The sequence below is a fragment of the Olea europaea genome, unplaced genomic scaffold, assembly GCF_002742605.1.
Source record: "Olea europaea var. sylvestris unplaced genomic scaffold, O_europaea_v1 scaffold2850, whole genome shotgun sequence".
Classification (NCBI taxonomy): domain Eukaryota; kingdom Viridiplantae; phylum Streptophyta; class Magnoliopsida; order Lamiales; family Oleaceae; genus Olea; species Olea europaea.
The window spans coordinates 48,762-66,993 of NW_019247018.1; the positions used below are offsets into that span (position 1 = coordinate 48,762).

The 18,232-nt window shown below is 35.7% G+C and overlaps 2 protein-coding genes and 1 non-coding gene across 4 annotated transcripts; 2 read left to right on the forward strand and 1 right to left on the reverse strand.

The window, feature by feature from the left end:
- The first annotated feature begins 2,085 nt into the window (after positions 1-2,085).
- Positions 2,086-5,816, forward strand: LOC111384126 (pentatricopeptide repeat-containing protein At1g11290, chloroplastic-like). Of its 2 annotated transcripts, none has more exons than XM_023008366.1 (2): positions 2,086-4,702; positions 5,097-5,816. In XM_023008366.1, the coding sequence occupies exon 1, from the start codon at positions 2,269-2,271 to the stop codon at positions 4,177-4,179; it is 1,911 nt and encodes a 636-aa protein (XP_022864134.1). In that variant the 5' UTR covers positions 2,086-2,268; the 3' UTR covers positions 4,180-4,702; positions 5,097-5,816. The 2 variants fall into 2 exon arrangements, with proteins under 2 accessions (XP_022864134.1, XP_022864135.1); XM_023008367.1 differs by having other exon boundaries at positions 2,086-4,623.
- Positions 5,817-7,652: 1,836 nt separating this feature from the next.
- Positions 7,653-7,724, forward strand: TRNAC-GCA. The gene has a single exon. It is a non-coding gene; the product is annotated as a tRNA-Cys (tRNA).
- Positions 7,725-8,947: 1,223 nt separating this feature from the next.
- LOC111384129 (FT-interacting protein 1-like) lies at positions 8,948-13,327 on the reverse strand. Its single transcript, XM_023008371.1, has 2 exons — positions 13,082-13,327; positions 8,948-12,285 (listed from the first exon to the last, which is right to left on the reverse strand). Exon 2 carries the CDS (start codon positions 12,236-12,238, stop codon positions 9,215-9,217), a length of 3,024 nt encoding a protein of 1,007 aa, XP_022864139.1. The 5' UTR covers positions 12,239-12,285; positions 13,082-13,327; the 3' UTR covers positions 8,948-9,214.
- Positions 13,328-18,232: the final 4,905 nt, after the last annotated feature.

Sequence of the window (18,232 nt, forward strand, 5' to 3'; positions counted from 1 at the left end):
GATCCATTGAATAATTTTGATAATTTATAATCTCAGCACTGTCACAAACTTATGAACTTGGATTATGAATTATGATGATAAACTAGGAAGTTCGCTTAGCATATAAGCCAGCCATTACATTATAGTTTTTATCGTACACACATATATACACACACTTTCGACCTACATCTTGATGAAATTAAAGGAATAAATTGCTTAAAATGCTTGACCAATTATTTCTATGTAAAAAAGTCACCACCAGTAGTACCTAAAGAAAAAGGAAAAAAAATGACGTTCCCCATTTTTCTTTGGGTCGAGGATGGAAAAGGCTGACATAATATTTGACCTGCTATGTTCAATTCCTCTTAGAGCAAAGTTGAGTAAACATGTCCATCAAGAGAGCTACAATACGAAATCACAAAGTAAACATCCAAGTTTCTGAATCTTTATATTGAAAGCAAGTAAATGAGTAAGATAACACACACGATGATTATGTAATTTACAGGAAATAATTCCAAATCAATTATCCATTATAAATATAAATGAAATAATAAAAGAGTACGCTCCAACAAAGCCAAGGTACTGGTTTCTATTTTAAGGTATTGGTTTATTCCATCTTATTTGGGAATAAAAACATACAATCCACTGATATCTTATGACTGTACTCGTAACCACTTGAAGTTGTGAATAGATTATTTAATCATTCGATTTTTCCAATTAAATTCCGAAAAAGTTGTGAATTGATGTTCAACACCTCTTTGACTTTATTATATAATTCCATATAAGAAATAATTTTCGCAACAAGAATAGGAGTTGTTTTTATTTGCCATTCCATGCATATTTTCATTTTAAAACACATTCAATCGACTGCCCATATTCAACTGAAAAACAAACTGATATCCATACCATATTCGCGGTGTCCATAACTGTAATTCAATATAAAAGTTTCATCACATTTCAAACATTGTATAGTACTGATAACGATATGTAAGTCGTTATGGATTGCAGAAAACGACATGTAAGTCATTATGTACAGACGAAAATTAAATATATGTTAATAAAAAGAATAGCCAAACATGCCTTTGCAAACTTACATTTTACTCTAACTGATACAGATGATGAGAAATGAGAAAAAGGGTTTGAGAGTAACCCATATCAAAACTCTAATCTAATGATAAAATTAACTCAAAATCACTGTTCTCAAATAAAAATCATAAACATATATACAACAACATGAATAAATTATTCAAAAAATTGACAAAGAAACTAACCAAAAAATTGAAAATTACAACACCCCTTTCTTCTCCAAATGCCCAACAATAATATTGCAAGATTTTATTACTCACTTCAACCAAATGAGTGTTCAAGGAAAATGGAATGTAGAGTTTAAGGTTTCATTAAGTAGAGAAAAATGATGATGACAAAGAAATAAATTGCATACCTCTACAGTCGATTTTGAAGAGCAAATGGAAGGAAGGTAGAATTTAATTAGGGTCAAATGAGAATTGAAATGGGAATTAGGGCAGCAATGTCTTTTTCGTATGTAAGATCATTTTAGTCATTTACAAATTATATTTTTCATTTTCCATATCTTTAGCCTTTTTACCCAAAGAACTTAGTTTGTGGACTTTTTAAACTAATGTTTTGTTTGATTAGGCTTTTTAAATGAAAGCCCCTTTTATTTTTTGGCCCTAATTTTATTAGTTTATTTAAATAATTAATAAAAAAAATTCTGATTTTTGAAATATCAAACTTCCAACTTAATTTTAGAATGTTGAATATTTAAAGTATGGTTTGATGTAACTCACACTTTCTAATATTCATGTTCAAGTTTACATTTGCATTTTATTTTATAATTTATTCATACTTTTAATTATAATTCAATAAAAAAAATTCAAAAAACTTATTCTCAAAAGTTTCTACTAATATTTGCGAAATCCCTAAGCCAATGAAGCTCTCGTTTGGCCTTCATTATTTTTTATTATAATGGGGGATAGTGTTTTTTTGAAAAATTGATGGTCGTAGAAGAATGAATTTTTTTTTTTTGATTTATCTGTAATATAAATTTATTAAAAATTATGCGTTTGAAAATCAGGGGGAGAAAATTTTAATTTAGTTTGACGAGAGTTAAAAGGGGCAAACGGCGGCTGAGCACTTAATACTCTCTCATTTTGCTTTTCGCAGTTTGTTTACATTACATACAAAATCATAATCAGCAAATTATACTTCCGCCGCAACAATCTTGAGCCAGCCGTGACATCATATAGAAATCTGGCGGACTCTTTGGGCATGTCCTATGTACCTCGTTTTCAAAATGCGTACAAACTGCTTGATAAAATCTCCAAAAGACGCTCATTTTTTCAAACCTCAATGAACTGCCTATATCACATTTCTTCCCATCGAAGAAACTCAAAGTCCGCTGTCCCAGTTTATTCTTTTGACCTAAGCGAATATACAATATCTTGGACGTCAAAAATATCAAGTATGTTAAGGAAAAATCGACCTCAGGAGGCCATTGGTTTGTTCAAAACAATGCTTATGAACAATCAAAGACCGAATTTTGTGACAATGTTAAGCGTGATTAAAGTGATTGGCGAAATGGGTTTGAGAGATATGGTTCGTGTTATTCATGGGTTTGCAGTAAAAATGGGGTTTGTGGAAGTATTGGTTGTCACGGCACTTGTTGGTGTTTACTCGGCTTGGGATATGAGGATTGCGTGGAAACTGTTTGAAGAAACACCTAATAAAGATGTCGTCTTGTGGAGCGCAATGGTTTCGGCTTGTGTGACGAATGGGGACTATGTTGAAGCGTTTGAGTTATTCAAGAAAATGCAGTTTTGGGGTCTGCAGCCGAACCTTGTGACCGTTGTTAGTATACTACCGGCCTGTGCTGATCTTGGTGTTATGACATTTGGAAAAGAACTACATGGTTTTTCCATTAAGAGAGTAATTTATTCTCATACGAATTTGCAGAATTCGCTTGTGGACATGTATGCCAAGTGTGGGAATTTGAAGGCATCATTTCTGATTTTTAATAGGATGCTTAAGAAAGATATTGTCTCATGGAGGAGTATAATTCACGCGTGCCTGGAAAATGAGTGTCCGGAAAAAGCATTGTTTGTCTTCTCCAAAATGCGATCTTATACCTCTGAAATGGATGGATGTATTATGCGAAAAGTGATTGGAGCATCTTCACAATTGGATGAGCATCTTATTGGGCAAGGACTTCATGGCCTTGTATTGAAAATGGGTTATATTGCATCTGTTTCCATGGTGACTGCACTTCTTCAAGTTTATGCCAGCTTTGGGAGTGTTGGATCAGCTACGGTGTTGTTTGATCAGCTCAACCAGAAAGATGTTGTTGCCTGGAGTGTGATGATAGCGGCATATGTTCAAGGTAGACTCGCTGGTGATGCTTTTGATACATCGAGACAGATGCAATTGGCTGACCAAAAGCCTAATGAGGCCATTTATGTTAGTTTATTACGAGCTTGTTCTTTAATGGCTGCTCAAGAGATTGGAGAAAGTATACATGCACACTTAACTAAAGCTGGGTACTTGTCTAATACATTTTTGACTTCGGCATTGATTGATATGTACTGCAAATTTGGAAGAGTGAGGCAAGGGAAGGCTATTTTTGATGAAAATCACTTAAAAGATTTTATATGTTGGAGTTCAATGATCAACGGCTACGGGATTAATGGCTGTGGTGATGAGGTTCTTGAGTGTTTTGCAAACATGTTGTCTTGCGGGATTGAGCCTAACGATGTTGTTTTTATATCTGTTCTGTCTGCGTGCAGTCACTGTGGCCTTGAATATGAGGGATGGAACTGGTTTAATGCTATGGAAGAGATATATGGTATTACCCCAAAACTTGCACATTATGCTTGCATGGTTGACATGCTTAGCCGTCAAGGCAATATAGAAGAGGCTCTTGAATTTGTGAATGATATTCCCGTTAAGCCTGATAAACGCATATGGGGAGCTCTTCTTGCTGGCAGCAGAAAAGCTCATGGATCTGTTGACATTTCAGAATCTATTGCCAAACAGATCATTAATTCAGATCCTAAAAATACCAGCTATTATGTGAGTCTCTCCAACTTATATGCAGAACAGGCTAGATGGGATGAGGTTGAAAAGTTGAGAAGATTGATAAACCAGGAGGAATTTAAAAAAGAGATGGGTTATAGCATGATATGAGCTAAATGCTAATTATAAACTATCAATATTAACTTGTTGATCGAGGCCTCAATTTCATCACCCGACTGTCGGTGCATAGAAGTAATGAGATTCTGGTATCTTAAGCGGGCTGATATGAACCAAAGAGGCCTTCCCCATCCAAAAGAGGAAAACCGCCTAAACTTTTGAAATCTCATGTGGTCAGCTCACTTGTTGGCATGTGCAGCCATTTGTAAACAAAGTTCGAGCATTTGCCATCCTCCCAAAGTTTTGCAAGATAATCCCAGCTTATTTTGTTCGAAACTCCATATCCGTCTTTCTCATGATCGTCCATGGAGGGTCTAGCAATTGCCAGCCAGCTCAGTTCCTAGTAGTGTCCAGAAAATGGTGGATCAAGCATCGTGTTCAAGTTCACTACTTGAAGCAGTGTACATCTTGTTGGCATCAGATAATTTTGATTTGAGTGTATGCATGTGCCTAATCACATTCACACGTTCCATTAATGTGGCCAGTAAATCTAAAGATTTGTGACAATTTTGGCGAGGTTGGTGTCCATGTCTCAAATTCCGAACTTTGGACCAATTGGATATTATAAGCCTAATACTTCTGTCTTTTAGCTTTACTCGTTGGACTCCGACATTCTTGCACGTGTGTTTTTCAAACTCGACAACATTTTACACTTTTTGCTTTTGTATTAGAATCCTGAGGAACTATTTCTCTCATATATTTTCTATTTTCCAGGCATATGTTCTTTGGGTTTTCCCCCATTTTTTGGGTTTTTTTATTTTTAATTAAAGTGGGGTGAAGTTTAATGGATGATGAAATTCCACATGGTATAGCCAAATCCCTGAGATCTTAATTTGTTTCTGATCTTACTCAAATATCTTGCTTCTTGAAACTTGAAAGGATCTCATGTTTATGTGAATTATAATTTGCAGAATGGAGCTTCTGATACATCTATACAAAGAGATGACAGCAAAATTGACATGCATGGAGAAGTGCAAAAATATGCCTTTTTCTACTGTATTTGGTGTCGCTCAGGATTGGACAGAAGCCTGAGGATCACAAACTAGACACTGTAGCAGATAATTCCGAACCAGATGTAGCATATGCGAAGAAGTGACTTCCCTTCTCCGACTCTTACTTTCCAACCTGAGAACGAATAGCTTATGCCTTCTACTTCTGGAACGGGGTTCTATTGTCTGTTATTGACCTCTGGATGCCAACAGGATGATATTGTGGTTCCTATGAAGTGGAGATAATGGGGTCAATAAAAGGATTTTTTTTTTTTCCTTTTCTTTTGCCACATTTTGTCAAATGGATTGAAGGGAGATAGTACGGATCATCAGGTTGGTTGGAATTTTATCACATTCCATGGCAGCAAAGCTGCCTACACAAAAGAGGCATATCGAGCTGCAAATCGCAAGTTTCAATAAATATGGATATGGAACCACATAGCCATCATTCTCCTTCTCTGCCTAACTCTTATCTACATCTTACAAGAGCACACAACTTGCCATGAATGGGATCAGCCTGTATTGGTGCACATTTTAAAATTCTTTTGGAGGATTTCTTTACTGTTTTTTCATGTAAAAGCATTGATTTTGATGAATGTATAGAGCAAACATTTATGTGATGGAATATACACAATTAACGAAGAGAAATATGTGATGAGATTTGTGGGCCATACAGGCTAGTACACTTTTGAACTGTATGCTCAAATATTTTGGTGAATAAGGGTGATGAGCTAACTCCTGATTATGAAACAAACGGTGTAATCGGGGGTTGTTTGACAAAGCTTTTAATTAAACGTTTAGCAAATTTTGATAAATATTGATGTTAATGTATCGTTGAAAGATGATAAAAATTGTGGCCCACATAAAATGTGTAATTAAAACTTAAAATTGATGTTTGTAGTTATATATAATCTATAGGACAAGACAAAGTGTAGGTGCCTTTAAAGGTTATATTTATTTTACCCTCATAAAAGTGACGAAAATAATAGTTTACTCTTCAAAATAATTTCACAAGGTCTTTGTAAATAACTACAATATTATTTCATGATCTATGATTGGCGTTGATATTATAATAATGCTTCATTTGTACTAATCAACTCTTAACTAAATTACGAACATATAAATTCACAAATATCATTACATAAAGATTTCATAGAGCATAATAATATTTTTATTTATTACGTGACCTTATGTTGTTTATTATCGTATGCTAATTTACATTGAATCTTTCGAAAGCAATATAAATTACGAATACATTCAAATGGTGGCAAATAATTGAAAAGGAGTAGGAGAATAACAAATGACGACCAAGAAAACAAGAATTAAATTAAAAATGAGAAATTAATTAATCAAGAGTTAACAAAATTTCATCTTTAATTCTTTCGAATATAAGTTGGGGCACTCGTTAGTCTTGACCCTCATCAATGATATTGAACGACTCATTCTTCTTCTTCTTCAAAATAATTCCAAAACCTACAAAAATTTCTTGCAATTATGCTCCCAAGAAAATTGACGTTTTTCATATGGAATTCCTCTTCTTTAACGTTATAATATGTGGAATGGAAATGGAACTCTCTTTTTTTACGTAGATTTGCTCTTTATGCAGTCCCATATACCTTGAAAGGAGCCCAATCAAAACTCGGAGTGTCGTTACTTTTAAGTTAAAAAAACAGGATTTTCTAGTAATCAGACAAATTCGACGATCGCCCAATTCAATGGGATGAACGAGGGGCAACAAATAAGTCCGTCCGACTTCCAATTTCCTTCTGTGGTTATACTTTTTGCTCCCCCAAGTTTCTGGTTTGTACATTTTCAGTCTCAACTTTTGAATTTTGTTAATTTAGGTAATTGAACTTTTAATTTTGTTCACACTGGTCCTTCAACTTTTAACAAATTAAATTGTAGTCCTCCTAGGTTTCTAAAATGTTCAAGTAGGTCTCTAAAAGTAGAATTTAGTCACCAAAAACTTGTGAATTCATCCAATTAGCACTTTCAAAGTTTCTAATCAACGTCAAACTTCCCGGTATCTCTACTTTAAGCTCCACGCTCCAATTCTCTTCTTCTATGCTCAATTCACCTCAAAGTCGGGTTTTTCACGTATAAAAATAATATATACTAAATTAAGTAAAAATTATCTCAATGGTTAAATATTAGGTAGATTTAGAGCCTAAATAATCGTGTAAAACACACTTATCAATACTTATAAACATTAGAGAAGGAGGACTAGTGTTGCATGAAACTTAACATTTCATACACGAATTTTGAATGTTACTAGATTAAATTTAAAACTTCAATATTGGCAAATTATTTTGTAATCGTACCTTTTCATTTTTTCAATCTTACTGTGACTAATTGTTAAATTGTTAATTAACTCCAATATTCAATCACGAAAATGGCCTAATTTTCAGGGATAATAAATTATAAATCTCAAAACCAATATACGTTTTAATATATTATTCCGAGCTTGCTTTCGACCAAGGGTCCATAGCTCAGTGGTAGAGCAATTGACTGCAGATCAATAGGTCACCGGTTCGAACCCGGTTGGGCCCTCTAAAAAAGCTATTTTTGCTTCTTTCATTTTTTTTTCCTTTGCTTTATATCACACTATTTTTGTATATGTTTTCCCTTGTCTTAATGTCTTTTAGTTTCCATTAATCTTCAGTTTAGTCAGAATCTAACCCTTTCCTGTAATCTCCATAATTTAATATAAAATTTATGCAATTTATAGTTGTAAGAGATTTTGCTTTTGGTGTGCTATAAATTCAAAGCAATTATCTGTGAATTAATTTGCTTATGTGTAGAAGGGGAAGACCATGGAAATACAGACACGATGACTCGGTTTCATTTGCAGTCTTTGTCTTCATAGGTGAAGTGGCATGTGGGAGACTAAATTTAATAAATAAACGTGTCTCATCTTTCAAACTTTATGTTTTTAGGTGGGATGGTTCAATATCATGAGTCGGCTCAAGTGCATCATTTGCTCATGAAGGATCCAAAGGTGGCATTACTGTTGTTTCACTGGGTGAAGGCCTCAGGTTATGGGCACAATGGCTTAGTTTCATTGGCATGTCTTCATCTTCATTTATCCCAGTGGCAACTCTAGCACCAAATCAGAAGCGGAGAGGAAGGCCGCCGGTGACTGGTCAAAAGCAACGATGGGCTTCTCCTGATAAATCATGATAAACTAGATTTCGAGCCACTCAAATTGCAATAAATCGACGTTCGAGGTGTAAGAGATAAACAACGTGAATTTTGATGCTAAGGTGTCACATTTTTAATGGTTTGAGGTTCTAAATGTCGTGATTTGAATGAACAATCCTACCATGTGAACGCTCATATATAACAAATCTACCAAAACTTTTCTATTTGACATGATGCGGAAAATTTAATCATTTGTTTCTCAAGAGAAACTGCACCTTTATGACTCATAATCAATTAGGTCCCTAGTGGAGGAGTATTTTATGAGAGTTTTGTCAAATTTTTAAAAATGTCACGAATCCCAATACATAGTTAGCAAATAGCAACGAGTTGCATTGGATACTTAAATACACTGAAAATGGACAAAGATTTTACTATCTTCGAATCTCTCAATTAATCTACTAATGAACCAAAATAAGTGTAAATATTCTTCTCCAGAAACTTAAAAATTCTGAGGAATTGGACATTGATTCATGGTCAGTGAATAACCATCAAGATCGAACAATGTAAGGAATAGATAAATCCCACTATAAAGAGCAATTTTTTCTCTTTTTTCATAAATTTGAAATCAGGTATACGAATTTAATAGTTCAGTATAAACTTGGAAAAAATGTAGACCATACAAAACCATATTGAAACAGACTTTAGTAAACATCAATAACAGAATGTAGTCTTGAAGCATAATCAATCATACAAAAGAGATCTGGAATAGCAACTGGACTATACATGGGGGTTTCTATTACAGGATAACATCGAAAACAACTTGTCGACTAAGAATATACAAAAATCGATAAAAGCAAATTGATAATTTCCCACAAAAGTTGCAAAGGAACCTGAAAAACTTATAACATACTATCAGTTCTAGCAGGCAGACGACGGAAGAAATTGAGTGGAGTGGGCGGCAACTTGTGCCTGAATCTGGGATGCCTCATCACATAACATCCAGTGAGAATAATCAGTAACTGGAAAGGTGTAGCATACAATACAATGGCAGCAAGTATGCAGAATGCCATGAATATGATTGTGGCACGTGGATCTCGCCAACTCAGCAGTGCCTGCATTCGCTCCCCTTGGGACGCGATATCGCCTATCACTGTCTGAATTCGACCAGCCACACTGCGTAAACGATCATACCTCATTCGGACAAGATCTGTGCTTTGTCGGGTGGGAAATGTATCAAATTCCTCGTCAAGCTCGTCAGGGTGTACTGCGTCGGCATATGATAGTCTCGTGTTCATGTGTGGAGGATACCTTGGACGGAATCGGTAATTCCAGAGTCCGATTAAAAACATGTATACAAAAACTGTTGGCATAATGAGTTCTGGGAAACATACTAACATGATAAAGAGAACATGCACCAGCACCGATGTAATGGGGTTTCTCCACATACAAACTTCTTTAAACCATTTTCCGACAGATATTAATCCGCTAAAAACTGACATTAGCCTGAAGAAGTTAGCCTTGCTGCGCCTCATGCTCCAGTTATGTGAATTGGCATCAGTCATGTATTCGACTATTTCTTTTCCGAGAGGGGGTTCTGCACGACTGAGTCGTGCTGCAACTACACTGACAGCTCGGTGACGTAACATGTCAAGCTGCATCATAGTCAATGGCCGTACATAATGCATCTTAGGCAAAAGCGGTCTCGAGTATAAACACATCATGTTCACCATTGATGTGCATGAAAACCGTATTGCCAAATGCAACTCTCCCATCTTCTTTACACCAGAAGGGTGAAGAACTAGTAAGGGGTAAGAATGAGTATAAACACGGCCTGTTTCAAGAGTTGAGATTCGGATTCGAACTTTCCCAATTTTTACGTCTCTGTTACCATTTGGATCATTTTCGCCAATTTGTCCGTTGTCAAAAACACCTATGGTAAGAACAGTGGCTGGATCAAAGACCTCCCAAGTGTACTGCTCATTGTACTTGGGATTTAAGCTGTCAATAATTGTCCGAGTACGAATCCATTTCTGACCGTATTTTGCAACACAAAAAGTATCAGATGTTCCCCGAGCATTTCTCGTTTTCATTGGGTGAACGGAATCGGCACTTAAAATGCCTAGCTCCAACATACCTATTGGCGGCTTCCAGAGCTGTTTTGCAGTTGGTCGGAGATCACTACTGTAGTGAGTAGACTCATCAAGCACATGATACCCCCCATCAAGGCTTACACGAAGATGGACCCTACTAGCAAACTTATCTTTCTTCGACTCCTCAACCTCAGCTGAATTTGATTTTTGGAGATTAAACCATCTCGAGTGCACCATTCGATCGTCAGCACGTCTCTCAACTGTGGCCAGTGGTATAACAACTCTACCAAGAATCTCATCTTTGTTTGGACTGACACGATCTTCAACTGAAAGTATTAATAAATCATCAAATGGTTCAGCAGCAACAAACATCAGATCCTCATTCCATAGTGCATTCATAGTTTGTGTGGGCACAGGTTTTGTCTTCAAAACCTGGTTACCAATCTGTGCCTTAACATGTACATTCGGTAAGCGATTCTTCTCAGCCACAACTAAATCTTGCACTTCAATAACATTAACTCGTACATACCACAATCTTGGGGAATGATAAACTTTAGAGCGGATGTACGTTGAAGTCACGGAGCTATCAACAGGGCTAGCTGCATCTGAATGCCAAGCATCGGGAAATGTCTCATCGGCTTGTGTGCCAATCCAGACAGCAACCATGAGTTCCCCTTTTCTTTTCTCTCCATTCCTATCTTCTAGTCGATACCATTCTGGAGCCAATGGACTATCTGGTGGAACTCGAGTGGGAATCTCATAAAGATCAAACCTAACAGCACCTACAAAATCATCTTTAACCATATCCTTGTCTTTAACCACAACCTCCAACACAGATGACTGCATTCTATCCTTTGAAAAGGTGAACACGGTGTTCCACTCAGGGTTTTGCGTTTTCTCAAAGTGCTTTGTGACTCCTTTATAATTACCAAGTTTAACTTCAACATAAGGGTCAAGACTACCTGTAAGATCCTTGGAAGGAAGGTCACGTGCTTTGACAACTCGTACAAAGAGGAACTGCATTGGCTCGACTAGGTCATAAGTGCTGGATGGCTTGTCTGAACGTCTTACTCGTCCGCCAACAACTTGTCCCCCTCCAAGGTAAGGGCTTGTTTCTTTAAGAAGATAATCAGCAGGCTGTGAGGATGAACCTGGGTACATTCGAAAAGCTGGTGGTACTTGTGCTCCATAAGCCATTTCATCCACCCCATATTTTATCGGTTGATTGTATGTTGAAGAAGATGGCTGCTGTTGTTGCTGGTAATTCAAGTTAGGAAGATGGTGAAATGTTCGTGTTTTCCCCTTTTTGTGACCATCTAATAAGTCTGAGACGCCATTTGCAACTTTCTGAGAAGGCTCTTCACCGTCGATTGAGTGCAAACTAGAATATGAAGTAGAATCCATTCCACGAAGTGGGATTGAAGACTGAATAGATGGACTATCCGTTAAATAGACTTTCAGGCCAAGCTCCCCACTTGCACGCGAAAAAATACTTCCCTTCTCTAAAGGATAATCGAAAACAACAGCATCAGAATAGGGGACAAATGATGTACCAATTATCCGAACCTTCCCAAGGGGCGACTTGGAATCAGTATTCTTTTCACTGTTATAGACCCGAGCTTCCAGCGAGAGACCGTGTAGATTATTTGGATTAGATATGTTAAAATAGAAACTTTCGTTCCAATACGGGTTAAGATCTTTCTCTTTGACAGTGGTGCGAAATTTCTGATTATCAAAATGGAGTTCCACAAAGGCACTGGATGAACCCTGCCCGTCTTTCGGCATAAGATTGTGAGCCCTCACAACCTCCACTCCTAGCTTCAGATTGCTCATGATTACTATCACAAAAACTTTGTATTTGATTAAGGAAAAGCAGGCACCTGTTCATGAGAAGAAACGTGAGCAAAATATACGTGAAGACAAACTATCAGATGCAAGAACAACAAAAATGTTCCTTTTTTTTTTTTCCTTTTAAAAAAAGAATCTTAATTCCACCTAGCAAAGAAATCGGCCCTAATATTTTTCGTGGTAAGAAATCAATGTAATAATCAAAGGAACGATGAAGAATTGCACATCAATCAGATGATCCGTCTTCATACTCAACGACAATAGTTGATATCCTAGACTCCACCAAATCACATTAACAATTCCATCACAAGAACCAAAGTTCATTTTACGTTAATTGAAACACTTGAATGATCATTAGGAGAATCATCAGTTGTCTTGGTTTTCTTTATCTTTACCACATAAAAACGTTAATCTTCTTAAATAATAAGGTATCCCAGAAGATTCAGTTTATCATGGAACAAGAAATCTGCCTTTCCCAGTATGGAAAATGATGAATCTTCTAAAATACCATCGAATTAAAGATCCTCAAAAATCACAACTACAGAAACTACAATAAAACACACACATTCACACAGGTAACTCAGACTTCTTAAGGGTAAAATCCTCAAATCACTTAAATATGTAGACCATAATCTCCATACAAGGCATTTGGCTACTCATTTGACCAGGTAGAAGTCCTAGACTCGGGAAAGCTCAATCGAGCAAATTTCAACATTAAAGTTCTCAAATTAACCACAGTACTTTTAGACGTGTTAAGAACATCAAATTACATAAACCCATAAAAGAGTATAACCATTATAAAAAATAGAAAATAAAATAAAAAGTCACCTTGGTTCAACTTTTCAATGCTTCTTCCGAATCACTAGCTTTCGAACTGAAAAACAAAAGCTCCTTTTGTACAATCCAAAGCTCCGGAAAAAACGATATTCACTTCTTTGTCAAATGTGAAGAAGAACAAAACAAGAAATGACAGAGGAGAAAAGAAACAAAATGATCAGATAGACGTGGGAATTAAATAAAGAGTAAGAAAGCATACATAAGAAGTTTAATAGATCTTCAAATACAAATAAATGACAGAGAAAATTCAAGGAAGAAGCAATTTTTAGGTTAATGGTTGAAAAGTCTACAAGCGTGTTCGGCGACGTTAGTTTTGTTGCTACGCGTGTTTGGTTTTGTCGATTCTTCTATGTAATGTAGTTGGATTTTTAAAATACGGGGAATATATGATAAATTAGCTCCGCATCATTGGCTCAGATTAAAAGTGATTTAAAAGAATAATGATATTTGAAGTAGTTCACTATCGAAGTCGTCCTACGTGGCATACACATATCGATTAGTGATTTGATATCATGTAGGACGACTATAATAATAAACAACTACAAATAACATTACTCAATTTGAAATTATGTATCAGTGAATTTCTTACATAAATAAAATCACCAATTTAGGGATGGAAAATTGACCAGAAAATCCCGAGCCTCATGGTGTCCCGCCTGATAGGGCAGTTTTCAAGCGAGGTTTGCTGCCATTTATTTTGTTATTTTAAAAAATAAAAATAAAATTTTGTTTAAAATTATCCTATTCCAATTTTATAACGTTCTAACTCGAACAAATTATCAAGTCCATTAACCCAAATTCCAAATTATCCTATAAAACATAAGATGGGGTTGTAAAAGGGATGAGGATTGCCCCACTCACGCCTTAAGTGCAGATCGAGACGGAGGTGGCAATGGTGCATCTGTGCCGTTGCCATTCCTACATGATTTTTTCATGAAAAATATGTTTGTGTAGCCCCCTCACATGTTGAGGGCGTTCACCCGATTAAAATAATTGTGGGTCCCCTTATTGTGAGGGGGCTGTAAGGGGTGTACAACTCTAAGAGCTGTATATCAAGCATCACTCTTTTTTCATTTGCTTTTCTTACCCGCTACATGTTTAGTCGGTGCCAGACCAACATAGATAGCAATTTTTATTTTTTTTGTACGAATTTCAAAAAAGTCAAGGAGTGATGAGATTCGACCATCGTACATGCAATTAGTATGTATTGATAGGAATAATAGAATTGTAGAAGTCTAAACATACCATCGAAATTTGCAATCCCAAGAATAGTCACAATTGAAAGCACGGACTACTTCGTCACAAACTTGGTGCTCGAGGGTTACGACACACATCAAGTTCAAAGCCCATGTTTGCCCATCCATACCTTAAAGCACCAAAATTTATAATTTAAAATATTCGTTATCTTAGTGGTGGGTGTGGGGGGAGTAAGAATTATTTTCAGAATAACTTTTAATTAACTATAAAGTATTATTTATTTGTGACTGCACTTCACCTGTAAATAAATTTTTGTTTTTTAAGGTTCGACAAACATGACACTCCGACCAGCATTTGTAACGTGTCTTGCATTTATAGATAAAACAGGAACCAACGCGTTTGACCATGTCAAAGCCTTTGGAAAGAAGATATCCCTTTTTGGCTTCAGCTTTTTCATATTTTTCATATTTTCTTTTAAAATCCTAGAGAGAAATTACACTATTGGTCCCTAATGTATCATTTGAGTACCAAGTTTGTATATTAATCTCTAAATAAGCAAGTTTCAGTCCAACCTTCAAATCTTCATTAGATAATCACGTGATACTCATACAATTGACAAGACTTCAAAATTTTTTAAGAACCCATTCAAATTAAGAAGCAAAATCTAACTTTATACCATTGGACATGATACCATTTTGATAGATTAGCTTAGCGGTTTTCTATATGTGTTTAATAATATTTAGTGGGCATTACAATATAATGTCATCGACAATTTTGGAGAGAGTCAAAGTAAGAGATGTATGATCGAAATTTCATTTCTAAATTATTGTATGAATAATAAGAGTCGAAGGGATAAAAGGGGAAAAATGAAGGAAATTTGTTTGACAAAATTTTCGTAAATTTTGATACTGTGGTTGAAAAGTTAATAAAATTTGTAAATTTAATAAAACTTACGATTAAGTTGAAGTTTGACCAATAGAAAAGAAAGTTTTATTAGAATGTATATACTTACGTAAGGCTTTATATCAACTCAATCTGGTCGGAATGAACTCTTACATCTTTATTACTTCTATGAAACTTAAAATCTTTTTTGTAATAATTAAGATTTAAAATCTTGAAGTTTAGCTTACTGGTAGTTTAATATATTTTTTTATTAGTTTTTTTTGTACGATGAAATTCCTTGTGAAAGAAACTAAGAAAGTGAGAGGGAAAAAAATATATATATTTTATATAGAATAAGGTAAACTTCATCATTTGTAAGTCAATATTTTATAATTAAAAATTGGAAATATCAAATATCTGTTAAATTTCTCTCTACTGTAGAGGTTGACTTGCATTTTGAGTTGTGACTTTTCAATTCACCGAACTCTATAATATATCTATCAAGAATACGTTTGAAAAATATTTATAAATGATTTTATTTATATATAGATAAAAATGAATAAGGGTTTGTTCGGTAGTAATTATGATAATTGATTTTTTTCACTGTTAAAAAGAAAATTGGATCCTACATATGAGAGAAGAAGTAAAAAATAATATTAACTTAGGGATAACGGTCAAAAAATTAATTCTTGAGGGGTGAAAAATCAAAATCAAACATGCAGATGAATAGTACTTGTATAAATCTTACAAAATGTCTGAGAAACATAATTTAAAATTTATAAACATAAGTCAAATATAGACTAATATTGGCAAATTCGCAATTAAACTAATACTAAAAACAATTATAACCTTCATAATTTAAATTCTTTATTGACTAGATATGTGTGTGTGTGTGTGGGATTTGAAAATGAAGTTTGCAAAGTTGGTTGGGAACACAGACAAAAAGAAAAAAACGTACTCCAAAATTTATGTAGAGGCCACTATTGTTGTTTCTAGAGTTTAAATTCACTCATTTGAAAACAATCCGACAGAATTACCTGAATGCAAGAATTGATCAATAGGATCAAAAATTGTAATTCGAGCCCACCGACTTCACGATGTGTCCTTAAATCGAATTTACTGTCTTCAATGGTGCTAAAGGCGTCCAGCAATCGTTTCCCAGGATAAAACGAATTTTTCGTCTCCTACGGAAGCAGCACTGAAGTCTGTAGGAGTTCCAACGAACTCAACGAAGTGTTTTTTAGTTCGAGACAATATCAGAACGAGAGAGAGGAAAATGAGATTCAAAGTACAGAAAGTTTGCAATGAAAATGGTGTAAATTTTCTGGTAGAAAGGCTGGCTATTTATAGACTTGTTCGTGGCCATTCGAACAGTCATCACCTTTCAGACAAGCCTCAAAAATCCGAACAGACATACTGTTCTTAAAAGTCGTGTCTGTTAAGTCGGCTAACAGTCGACTGTTAAAAGAAAATAAAACACCCGGAATAAGCCAAAATTTAAATTTCATTTTGTACCCAAGAATTTGATTATTTACAATTTGGCCCAAAATTTTAAATAAATTTTGTCCAAAAAGTTAATATAGTGTAAAGGTCGACCTGGACCCGCACCGAACCGAACCGGACTCGGGCTCGGACACGGGTACGTGCTCGTGCTCGTGCTCGTGCCGTGCCGTGCCGAGCCGGCCGGTAGGACGGACGGCGACGGCGACGGCGACGAATGCGTGTGGGTTTATGACCGAACCCAATAGGATATAGGTCTTCCCCCTTCCAAAGACTATTGGTACCCCTTGGGGCCCAAACCCAATTCCAAACTTCCACCTTATAAACCACACCAAAGTTTCCTAACTTTCCTATGTGGGATAAGTGTTTGACAAATCAAATTCTTCCATAATCCTTAGTTTATGTGGGTTACTTTAACACTTAATATTTCATTCAATTTTAAATGGTTTTCGATAAATAAATATATCACGTTAATCATCTCGCGGAGTAGAACGTGAATATGCTAGGTCCCGTATTATTTAAAAGGTGGGTCCCACTGAAATTTGGGCTCAAAGTTGACCCATTAAACCATTTTTTCCAACAATCCCCCACATGAATGAAATATGTTGGCCTTTATTCCAAACGATAACATCTGATATGGTTTTTCAAAGAAAAAATTGAAGAAGACTGCATCGGGAAAAGTAGTCAATGACTTTGAACTTTTCCTAGTAAAATCTATCGGAATTCCTTAGCCAATCAGTAGCAAATTGCTTTGAACAGTCAGCCGTTTGTGGAAACCTAGACAATAGAAGTCACACAGTTTTTCTTCGAACACAGTTGGTTCTCACGTTTGTGTCCATTTTGGCCTTGGACACCTCCTGGTTCATGAGTGATTTTTAGAGAATTCATGTTTACCTAATTCTCTTAGAAGCGGCCCCTTCTCACTCACATAGGTGATTTCCATAAAGAGAATTCTGCTATACTCCACTTGAACAAATCAAGATATAGAAATCATTAAAAGCGTATCTTAACCTATTTCGCGGCAGCTAGGCACTGGCTCATCATAGGAATGGGTAGAAGTAAAATCTTCCCAGTGCATACTAAGTTTTTCACAGTTCGGTTGTCCCATTGAACCTAGATCTTGGGATCTCCAGTCAACTAGGTTGGGTTGCCACCATGAAAACTTTTGATTATTTTATTAGTTTTAATCCCATCCCCTTCGATGAACTTTCGACTTGCTCTTTTGTTAAACTTTTAGTTAGCGGATCCGCAATATTCTCTTTTGATTTCACATACTCTATAGAGATAATGCCTGTAGAGAGCAATTGTCTAACAGTATTGTGTCTACGACGTATATGTCGAGATTTACCGTTGTACATTGCATTTTGTGCCCTTCCAATTGCTGATTGACTATCGCAATGGATGCATGTAGCAGGCACTGGTTTTATCCAACATGGAATATCTTCTAGAAAGTTTCGTAGCCATTTGACTTCTTCTCCAGCTTTGTCTAATACAATGAATTCAGATTCCATTGTTGATCTAGCTATACATGTCTGTTTTGAAGATTTTCATGATATTGCAGCA

What these genes read in the sequence shown, in the direction of transcription:
- LOC111384129 (XM_023008371.1), bottom strand. Translation starts at nt 12,238, where the DNA reads ATGAGCAATCTGAAGCTAGGAGTGGAGGTTGTGAGGGCTCACAATCTT.
- LOC111384126 (XM_023008366.1), top strand. Translation starts at nt 2,269, where the DNA reads ATGTCCTATGTACCTCGTTTTCAAAATGCGTACAAACTGCTTGATAAA.